This window comes from Neoarius graeffei, chromosome 21 (assembly GCF_027579695.1).
Source record: "Neoarius graeffei isolate fNeoGra1 chromosome 21, fNeoGra1.pri, whole genome shotgun sequence".
Taxonomy (NCBI): domain Eukaryota; kingdom Metazoa; phylum Chordata; class Actinopteri; order Siluriformes; family Ariidae; genus Neoarius; species Neoarius graeffei.
This window is the reverse complement of record NC_083589.1, coordinates 49721671-49733358: the sequence shown is the minus strand read 5'-3', so window position 1 is coordinate 49733358 and position 11688 is coordinate 49721671. Positions and strand designations below refer to the sequence as shown.

At 43.4% G+C, this 11688-nt stretch overlaps 1 protein-coding gene across 2 annotated transcripts in view; it reads left to right on the top strand.

Annotated features, from left to right (window-relative positions):
• Nucleotides 1-1691: 1691 nt before the first annotated feature.
• The window catches only part of btbd11a (BTB (POZ) domain containing 11a), a 619821-nt gene continuing 609824 nt past the window's right edge, over nucleotides 1692-11688 (top strand). For both annotated transcript variants that reach the window (XM_060903305.1, XM_060903304.1), the window contains exon 1: nucleotides 1692-2796. In XM_060903305.1, the coding sequence (XP_060759288.1) occupies nucleotides 1929-2796 (868 nt within the window). In that variant the 5' untranslated portion in view covers nucleotides 1692-1928. The remainder of the gene's footprint in view (nucleotides 2797-11688) is intronic.

Genomic DNA, 11688 nt, shown 5'->3' with positions numbered 1-11688 from the left:
GATAGGCTCCAGCTTGCCTGCGACCCTGTAGAACAGGATAAAGTGGCTACAGATAATGGATGGATGGATGTTTTTCTCCCAGTATCTATCTTGGGACTTTACTTATGGTTATATTTATGATGTCATGTTTGGCATGTTTAGGGGTAAATTTCTGTTTTTTTTTTTTTTTATTTCTTTGAGTTTACAAGCACCTTGACTGCATAGCTATGCCTACATGATGATGATGATTGTTATTATTATTATTATTATTATTATTATTATTATCAATAGTAGTACAAGATACAAGACACAGTGGTACTTGAAAGTTTGTGAACCCTTTAGAATTTTCTATATTTCTGCATAAATATGACCTAAAACATCATCAGATTTTCACACAAGTCCTAAAAGTAGATAAAGAGAACCCAGTTAAACAAACGAGACAAAAATATTATCTCATCTCATTATCTCTAGCCGCTTTATCCTTCTACAGGGTCGCAGGCAAGCTGGAGCCTATCCCAGCTGACTATGGGCGAAAGGCAGGGTACACCCTGGACAAGTCACCAGGTCATCGCAGGGCTGACACATAGACACAGACAACCATTCACACCTACGGTCAATTTAGAGTCACCAGTTAACCTAACCTGCATGCCTTTGGACTGTGGGGGAAACCGGAGCACCCGGAGGAAACCCACGCAGATAACATGCAAACTCCGCACAGAAAGGCCCTTGCCGGCCCCGGGGCTCGAACCCAGGACCTTCTTGCCGTGAGGCGACAGCGCTAACCACTACACCACCGTGCCACCCACAAAAATATTATACTTGGTCATTTATTTATTGAGGAAAATGATCCAATATTACATATCTGTGAGTGGCAAAAGTATGTGAACCTCTAGGATTATCAGAAATTACAGTCAGGTGTTTTCAATCAATGGGATGACAATCAGGTGTGAGTGGGCACCCTGAAAGCAAAGGTTCACATACTTTTGCCACTCACAGATATGTAATATTGGATCATTTTCCTCAATAAATAAACGACCAAGTATAATATTTTTGTCTCGTTTCTTTAACTGGGTTCTCTTTATCCACTTTTAGGACTTGTGTGAAAACCTGATGACGTTTTAGGAGGTCATATTTATGCAGAAATATAGGAAATTCTAAAGGGTTCACTAACTTTCAAGCACCACTCCGTATATTTCTTGAATGAGCTGCGTTTTTGCTTTAATTTTTTTAACGTGTGTAGAAGATGCAATGTTAGAAGTAGCTTTCATTTCCCAGCATTTCCAGGCTGATCAGCCTCTTCAGGAGTGTGATGATGATGATGATGCAGAACAGATCAGCTGTTAGACTGCAGTAAGTGACACACAGGAAGCATCACTGCCCATATCATCATGACTTCTGCCTGGACCATGTTGCTGAAACACTGCTACCTTTTCTCGCCTCATTCACCTCTTTCAACAGCTGTCCAAAATCCAGAACATCTCTGGACCGGATTTTCATTCTTCTGCATGGATTTTTCTTCTGTTTTCTTTCTCTAACCAACTCACTGGCCATCAACACATCAGCAGCTGAAGCGCAGTGATCAGAATCTGGGGTTAAATCCGGCGCGTGCTGTCACTCAACCCTATCTGGCGCTGCTGATTGGCCAGATCTCGAGCTTACTTTGCATATCCCTGCCCACCGAATGGTTCTGCAGTGGTTGGAGAAGGAGCTGTCAAACTGCGCGCACGAAGTTGGAGAGGCGCTGAGACTCTGGAGGAACATCTGCCTGTTGACTGTCAAAGGACGTACCGGAGCTGGTCCATTCCAGCTGTGCGCCACGTTAAAATCTCTCTCTCTATATATATATATATATAGTGACATTGTATTTGCGCGTGAATGTAGCCATATTTTTCCGCATTCATTCCGTTCAACGCAAAGCAAGGCGCAGCCTATAATAATGAAGTGCAGCCATGGCAGGCAAGGGTAAGGCAGCTGCGAGGACGCTGGAGGATTTGACGCTCGATTCCGGTTATGGTGGAGCAGCGGACTCGTTTAGGTCGTCCAGCGTGTCGCTTTGCTGCTCCGACACGCACCCGTCGTTCCCGCATGGGGGAAACTGCTGGCATCTGACCGAATCCATGCACAGCAGACACAACAGTCTGGACACGGTGAACACCGTGCTGGCGGAAGACACAGAGATCCTGGAGTGCTCGGGCCAGTGTGCCAAGCTGCCCGAGCTTGAGGAGGTACCGTGGAGCGTGGCTGAGGTGGAGGGCGCGCTGCGTAAGGACGAGGAGATGGTGCGCACAGCCGGCGCGTCCCGCGACATCGTGGCGAAGCTGTCGGCGCTGCTGAGCCGCGCGCTGGTCAGGATCGCCCGCGAGGCGCAGCGCCTGAGTCTGCGCTACGCCAAGTGCACCAAGCACGAGGTCCAGAGCGCCATCAAGGTGGTGCTGTCATGGACCATCTCTGCCAACTGCGTGAGCGCTGCGCTCGGTGCGCTCTCGCTCTACAACATGAGCACGGGCGATCGCTTCAGCCGGGGCAAGTCAGCCCGCTGCGGTCTCGTCTTCTCCGTCGGGAAGTTCTTCCGATGGATGGTGGACAGTCGTGTGGCCTTGAGGATCCATGAGCACGCCGCCATCTACCTGACCGCCTGCATGGAGACCCTTTTCCGCGAGGTGTTCGGTCGCGTACAGACAAGCGCGCTCGTAGAGAAGGAGAACGGAGTTCCCAAGCTCACCGTCGAGTCCCTGGAACAAGCCATCAACAACGACTCAGAGCTATGGGGTCTGCTGCAACCCTACCAGCATCTCATCTGTGGCAAAAACGCAAGCGGTAAGCACCACAAAGTGAAAGCCAGTCCAGTCCAGCTCTCTTGTTGGTGCGCCCGGCACCACCATTTCTCTTACCTCGGATTGAAATAATGACATTGATATTGATGTCATTATTGATGTCAGTTAGTAGGTCTGACTAGCCAGTGCCAGCTTTGCTCCTCCAGATCCTTCAGATGATTGCATAGTTTCCAGTATGGAAAGTTGAATACAGGTGGTGATTTCATTGCTTGAGCTGCTGGTGTTCAGGAAACTGTGGAATGTTGGCTTTGGATTCCCTTTATCCATTAACATACAGTAAGTTACCCAGTTGATCCTAACTGGTAAAAGTAGTTGTTCATTATCCAGATTGTTATTTGATAACCCCATTTTAGATACCAGTATCAGTGGTTTGAACATCACCTGGTGCTTGACAGAGATGTCTAATGTGAAACATCAGAGGATTGACAGTTGGTGCACTGAGAAATGATATATGTAGTAGAAATCACACATGTTAATCCTATTACATGCATCCATGGGTCAGATCTGATCTAGTACTGGTAAGTTTTTAGGTAGTATCATTCCTAATCCTAACACTCAGTTTTGAATTAGCATTGAATTACCATTTTCGATACCGCTTATCTTACTGAGGGTTGTCGGTGACATTGGGTGAAGGGAGGCGGGGTACACCCTGGAGAGGCGGGGCACACCCTAGAGAGGTCACCAATCCTTCACAGGGCTAACGTCAGAGAGACAAACTGTGAGAGTTCACGCTTCTATTTGTGCCTGTTGGCAATTTAGAGGAGCCAGTTGACCTAATTGGGTGGCATTTGTAGTGTAGTGGTTAGTACTGTTGCCTCACAGCAAGAAGGTTCTGGGTTCAAGCCCAGCAGCTGATGGGGGCCTTTCTGTATGGAGTTTGTATGTTCTCCCCGTGGGTCTGCGTGCCAAAGACATGGGGCAGCTATGGCCTGAAGGCACCTAACCAGGGCGCTCTAACATAGCTGCCCACTGCTCTGTGTGTGTGTGTGTGTGTGTGTGGGTGTTCACTGCTTCAGATGGGTTAAATGCAGAGGAAATATTTCACTGTGCTTAAGTCTGTGCTTGAGTGTACTTGCATGTCTTTGAACTGTGGGAGGAAACCAGAGCATCCAGAGGAAACCCACACAGGGATGGGTAGAACATGCAAACTCCACAGGGAAAGGCCCTGGTTGACTGGCATGTTCGAACCCAGAACCTGCTTGCTGTGAGGCAACAGTGCAACTGTGATGCATTAAATACTATGCATTCTACATATTAAAATTGACCTAAGCAGTATGATGTCACCACAAGAGATCAACCAACAGCAGTAGTTGCACGACAGTAAGCAACAGATGCAGAAGCCTGATACCAACCCACAGTGAATTATTTTCAAATACTGTCATCTTGCAAGCGTTTTATTTCTCTTGTACCACAGCGATCTGCGAATGACACATCATACTTTGTATCCATCTATAGTCGCATGCAATGTTGTGAAACATCCACAAAGCAGGTTAGTTCTTGTTATCACACACTATAACCTTCCTTCATCTTCCCAGCATTTCTCTTTCTCTCTGCTGAAGTTAATAAGACCAAAAAATGCAGCTTTTCCTGTTACTGAGAAACTGCATAGCTGTCCGTCCTGATGGCTTTCCCATGTCAGAAAACATAAAGTTGCAGCTTTTTAACTGTTATAAAGCACTAACACCAGAAATTCCTTCCAGAATGGCTGAATAGAAAACGGTTTATGCTGAGTGTGTGTTATACAAGTCCTTGTGTAAGATGTTACTATAGAAACAAGAATATATTAGAATGAGCACATTAATATAAATCATGCTCCTGGTACTACTGTTAGCTGTGGGTTTGGAAAAATCATTCAACACCTTTTGACCAATCAGAGTTGAGCATTCAACAGCCCAGGGGGATACGATCTGATATATAACACATACATGATATATAAGAAGTCACAATAGTAACTCGGGCAAGTATTGTCTCATGGTATTGAAATAACGTGTTAATACAATGTAATGTTGGTGGTTAGAGAAGTAGCTTTGGGACCAAAAGGTCAACGGTTCGATTCCCTGCACCAGCAGGAATGGCTGAAGTGCCCTTGAGCAAGGCACCTAACCCCCAACTGCTCCCCAGGCTGCTCTGGGTATGTTGTACGTCGCTCTGGATAAGAGCGTCTGCTAAATGCCTGTAATGTCATGTCTCATCTCATCTCATTATCTCTAGCCGCTTTATCCTGTTCTACAGGGTCGCAGGCAAGCTGGAGCCTATCCCAGCTGACTACGGGCGAAAGGCGGGGTACACCCTGGACAAGTCGCCAGGTCATCACAGGGCTGACACATAGACACAGACAACCATTCACACTCACATTCACACCTACGGTCAATTTAGAGTCACCAGTTAACCTAACCTGCATGTCTTTGGACTGTGGGGGAAACCGGAACACCCGGAGGAAACCCACGCGGACACGGGGAGAACATGCAAACTCGGCACAGAAAGGCCCTCGCCGGCCACGGTGCTCGAACCCGGACCTTCTTGCTGTGAGGCGACAGCGCTAACCACTACACCACCGTGCCGCCCGTAAAGTAATGTGTTTTATACAAAAAAATTTCCTTTTTTTAATATCCTGACACATCCAAACATGATCGCTTGGACCAATCATGATCCTCCTCCACCTGCTGGGATTTACAATCTTGATGTAATTTGATGCCATGCTGTATCAAAATCTTCAACTCTGATATACACACCGGTATTTCACAGGTTTCTAATGAAACAAGAACTTACTCTTAAGGGTTATTTGGGTTGCCGTTAACACTGTAGAATCTTATTTAGCATAATAAGTGTTAATTTTACACTGTAGCTGTTAATTCAGGGTAACGAACTGGAGAGATTTTCAGTGTAATTATTTAACAGTTATTCCACAAAATCGAGTCGTACATGAGCTGATAGCTGAAGAGGCGCATAGCACCGAGTCAGCTATAAGCCATGTACGACAAGACTGAGTGGAATAACTGTTTTATTCTATCCACATTCACTGGATTTTGAGAAACGGAGCATTTTAATTTTAATTTTTTACAACTTTGATAAATAAAAACTTTATACAAAACGTCTGACAAAATCATTTCTGCTTAGAATGTAAACAAACCGGCAAAATAACAGGAGCAATTTGTGAAAAATGCTATAATAATAATTATTGAAAAATAAGATACATTCTTACAATCAAATTATTTTGTTGCTTTTTTTGTATTTTTTGGGTTTTCTTCTTCTTCTTCTTTAGGGTTATTTGGCGATTGATAAACCGACTTAAAGGTGCATTACGGCCACTGACTGGACTGGAGTGTGGAACAGGAGATACTGGGGGATAAAACCTATTGCTGGGTTTCAGTCACGTGATTTTTCTTAGTGGTTTTACTGGAAGCAAAATTACTGGTGATCTAAACAGCTGCTGTAGTGCAAACAACTAACGATAACTTATCAGAGTACGCTCGTAATCTAGAAGCCACTGCTGGCTTTAGATATATTCAGAAGATTGCTATGTGCAATGGAATCGACCCCTATAGTCTGGGAAAGAAGGATTTGTCATATGATCTCGAAAACTACCCTTCAGTCGAGTTCCCCGACATCTCGAACTATCTGGTGTTGCAGACGTCCTTCTACACCGCAAAACAGATGAAAGCGAGGAAGAGTACGGAGGCTTACAACTTTTTTGTATGGCTGGGTAAAGGACCTCGCTATCAAGTCACTGCCGAATGAATCCTGTATTGTTTTTGCCCGTGTGTATGTTTTTTTAAGCTTTTCGTTCGCGTCTTTACAACGAAGCGCTGCAAGTTGAAGTGTAAACAAACAACAGTTTGCTGATTCTCACTTGTGTTGGCTCTTATCTCTCAGATAAATCATTCACAAAGATCATCAGAAACCCCTTTAAAGACCTGGATCTTAGTTAAACAAGACGGAAAAGTGATCATGGCGCATTGTAACTGTACGGCTGGGGAAGAATTTTGTCGCGAGCTTCATGCATATGGATTTTGTGAGGAGTGAGGAGTAAACAAAGAAAGATCTGGAGACTTTAGCGCTTCGTGACTAAAAAAAGTACCGTAAAATAACGACACATAGCAAGAAAAGTACTTGGAAAACACTAAGGACAGAGCTGAGAGGGAAATACAAACCTTTCACGGAGTGATCACTGCAAACTCGAGCATGCTTCGACTCGGCTCCCTTCAATTTCAGTGAGAGGTTCAAAAGCCACCTTTCTCGACGTCTTTTTGTGAAATAAATCCTGTGTTCGTTCACCCTTTTTTATTAGTTCACGGGGAACCCTGAAGAAACTTTTATCAGTTGCACGGTTTGATCGATTCGAACAACCTAAAACAACGCAAGCGTAAGGCATTTTTCAAGTGAGCAATGCACCTTCTCCGTACAAACGCTTTGCCAACTGAGCTTTGGTAGACCACCAGCTAAAGTTTTGAATAACTAATGAGGCGGATGTGACGTCATGTGGAACCCAGGAATATTCTTTTTGCTATTTCTGTTTCTTTTAAATACTTGATGATGATAATTTTTGCGGTTTTGTTTTCGAGTAGTTTTTATTTCATCCTCCGTTGGTTCAGCAACATGCTCCGCTGTTTTGTTTTTCTCTACTCACGGTATATGAGCTCATGTCCTAGTAGTAGAGTAGCCAATCAGAGCACGCGATGGGTCATATCCAGTGAACGTGGATAGAATAAATGGTTTTATGTGCTCGTCTCATGTGGTAGCATCGCTATGACTTTTTCTTGGAGTGCATACAGTGTTGCTTTGCTGAAGCCAGAACGATTCACAGCAGGCCTTTTGTTTCCAGCCTTATTATTTATTTGGACAGTAGAACAGGTGTGAGCTCGCCACTTGCTCTGCTGCATGGTGTGCTGCACAACTGCTTTCTACACCTGTTGGACCAGCCATGCTTCTAGTTCATGCAATGACAGGAACATGTTTCAACACCATGTTTTATAGTGTTGGAAAGCGCTGTATATTTCTTACATTTCTCACAGCCGGGGTTACATCAGAGATTACAAAAAAAAGACAAGGATTTAGAGGATTCTTACTGGAACAGGAAGTGAAATTTCATCATTTCAACTACGGTTTTAGAAGGTGCGAGTGAGTATTGTTAAAAAAACAAAAACTTCTTCCTTAAACATTCCGTGTTGCTGAATCTGTCATCTCTTTAGCAGGGATGCATTTCAATTATTCAGTAATTCAGTAGTTCAGTAGGGACTGGTACTTGGCCACATTTCAAATAAACAACCGGCTGCGTAGGCACTGCCTGCATCAGTGATTTATTCTAACCTGCTGATAGTGAGCTACATGGCATTTCATTATATACACAGCACCCTCCATGATTATTGGCACCTCTTGTAAAGATTAATAAAAAGGGTTGGAAAAAAAATATCCACCTTTTGGTGAAGTCGCTTCATCGCAGACTGAAAAAACAAGAAAAAAATCCAACCTTTAATTGAAATAAATGCATTCAGAGAAAAACAAATCCCTTATCAATAAACAATTATTTTCAACAAAAACACGTGCCGGGGCGGCACGGTGGTGTAGTGGTTAGTGCTGTCGCTTCACAGCAAGAAGGTCCTGGGTTCAAGCCCCGGGGCCGACGAGGGCCTTTCTGTGTGGAGTTTGCATGTTCTCCCCGTGTCTGTGTGGGTTTCCTCCGGGTGCTCCGTTTTCCCCCACAGTCCAAAGACATGCAGGTTAGGTTAACTGGTGACTCTAAATTGACCGTAGGTGTGAATGTGAGTGTGAATGGTTGTCTGTGTCTATGTGTCAGCCCTGTGATGACCTGGCGACTTGTCCAGGGTGTACCCTGCCTTTCGCCCATAGTCAGCTGGGATAGGCTCCAGCTTGCCTGCGACCCTGTAGAAGGATAAAGCGGCTAGAGATAATGAGATGAGATGAAAAACACGTGCCACTATTATTGGCACCCCTGTGTTTAATACCTTGTACAACCTCCCTTTGTCAGTAAAACAGCACTGAGTCTCCTGTAACATTTTATAAGGTTGGAGATACAGAGCAGGACATCTGAGACCATTCCTCTTTACACAATCTCTCCAGATCATCCAGGGTCCGAGGCCCTCTCTTGTACATGCTTCTTCAGCTCAGCCCACAGGTTTTCAATGGGGTTCAGGTCAGGGGACTGAGATGGCCAGGGCAGAGGCTTGATTCTGCACTCAGTGAACCATTTTTGTGTTGATTTGGACATATGATTCAGATTTTGATTTAAAATGTCCTGGTATTTCATGGAGTCCATGATGGCATGTACCCTAATAAGGTTTCCAGGGCTTTTGGAGGAAAAACAGCCCCCAAACATCACAGAACTTCCACCATATTTTACAGTTGGGATCAGGTTCTTTTCATTCTAGATATCCTTCTTTTTACACCAAACCCACCTTGAGTGTTTATTGCCAAAAAGCTCCATTTTTGCTCCATCGGACCAGAGAACACCGTTCCAGTCAAAGTTGTTGTAGCATTTCACAAACTCCAGGTGCTTACGTTTGTGGTTAACTGACAGAAAAAAACTTTTTTTCTGGCAAACCTTCCAAATAATCTGTTGGCATGGAGGTGGTGTCTGACGGTGGTTTTGGAAACTTGGAAACCCCAAGATGTTACGTTTTCTTCTAATTCACCAACAGTGATCCTTGGGGATTTTTTTGTTTTCGCTTCTCTTACCTTCCTCCTCACTGTCCGTGGGGGCAAAATAAACTTGGGTCCTCTTCCAGACAAGTTTCTAACAGTTCCAGTTGGTGTCCATGTTTTTATTATTGGCCTAACAGTAGAAATGGACATTTTCAGACGAGTAACTATTTTCATAACCATTCCCAGAGTTATGAAGGTCAACACACTTCTCCCTCATTTGGTTTGTGTGTTCTCTTATCTTTCCCATGTTGATGAATGACTAAGGGAGTTTGGTTTCTGTGTCACCTCATATTTGTTCCCCAGTTAATCAGGAAGTCATGGATTACAGCTTGAAAGTTCCTACACACGCCAGTCAACTCAAAAATACTGTGCAATTTAAATAGGAAACATACTTCAGTTACATTGCGTTCATTGTAATTTCCAGGTTTGCCAATAATGGTGGTTCATGCGTTTTTGCTGAAAGTAATTATTTCTTGATGAGAGATTTGTTTTCTTTTGAATAAATTTATTTCAATTAAAGGTTGGATTTTTCTCATTTCTTCACTGTGAGATGAAGCTCCTAACCCTTTTTTGCTCATCTTTACAAGGGGTGCCAATAATTGCGGAGGGTGCTGTATACACTGTACTAATATCTGCTTTATTATGTAGATATCCGTATCAACACCAGAAAGGTTTTCTACGGGTTGCTGTGAAGAATCTGAAGTCTTAAAACAGTGATCATAAACTGGATTGAGAAAGACCAATTTAAAGAAAAAGTCCAAACTGAGAAGAAAAACAAAAACGCAGGCTCTCAGCATTTCCCAAAAGCATTCTGACGTGCTGACCTTCTTTTTCTGAAAGCACCACTTGACCTGCCATGCTGTTTTAAAAAACAAAATCACCAAAACACAATTATGAATGCTGCATCCATCTTGAAATCATTTGCTATTTTTGAATACAGCTTGCACATTTCATCTAAACTGCAAATTTTACCTGAAATTATCTGGCTATTATTATTATTATTATTATTATTATTATTAAAGAGATGAAACTCGATACACAGCTTAGTAAAGAAAAATGTCCTTTGAGGATGTAATAATTTGCTGCTGTTATCAGAGCCTCCTCGGTGTTGCATAAGAAAATAAAAGCTTTAATGTTTATATTGACATGACTGTCACTGTTACTAAGTATTCAGTCGAAGATTTGTATTAAAAAAAGAGAGACAGAGGAAAGACTTGTCAACTGATGGTGAAATCTGTGTTGCACCAATCGTTTCTTTTTTTCTTGTGAAATTCCCTGATTTAAAAAATGTATCTGAAAAAAAAAAAAAAAAAAAAAAAAAAAAAAAAAAATATATATATATATATATATATATATATATATATATATATATATATATATATATGTTTTTAAAGGATAACTGAAGGCTAATTTTTTTAATATCAAAATTCTATTTCTCATTTTATTAAATATAGGAATGCATTTCTGACAGCTATTTTGTCGCTGCTATAGCAAGTTATGAGTGTTTGAAATATGCTATGTAATATATCAGTCCATATGTCAAAGCGATGGCCGTAAACGAGATTCGTTGAGACCTGTGCGAGACATCGTAGGACGGAAGTAAAACGTACAGCGGAAATCAAAGTGACCGACATCTACCAACATTGTCAAAAGACGCACGCGCCCTCTTTCGAATGCTGGCATAATAAAGCCGGAAGTTTCCCCTGTGTCCGAAATCGCTCCCTACTCACTATATAGGGCACTATATAGTGTGGACGTCATTTTGTAGTGCTCTCCGAAACCTTAGTGAGGATTATGTGGGAAATCTCATCTCATCTCATTATCTCTAGCCGCTTTATCCTGTTCTACAGGGTCGCAGGCAAGCTGGAGCCTATCCCAGCTGACTACGGGCAAAAGGTGGGGTACACCCTGGACAAGTCGCCAGGTCATCACAGGGCTGACACATAGACACAGACAACCATTCACACTCACATCTACGGTCAATTTAGAGTCACCAGTTAACCTAACCTGCATGTCTTTGGACTGTGGGGGAAACCGGAGCACCCGGAGGAAACCCACGCGGACACGGGGAGAACATGCAAACTCCGCACAGAAAGGCCCTCGCCGGCCACGGGGCTTGAACCCGGACCTTCTTGCTGTGAGGCGACAGCGCTAACCGCTACACCACCGTGCCGCCTTATGTGGGAAATGCGCTCAATATAATACGTATTTATCG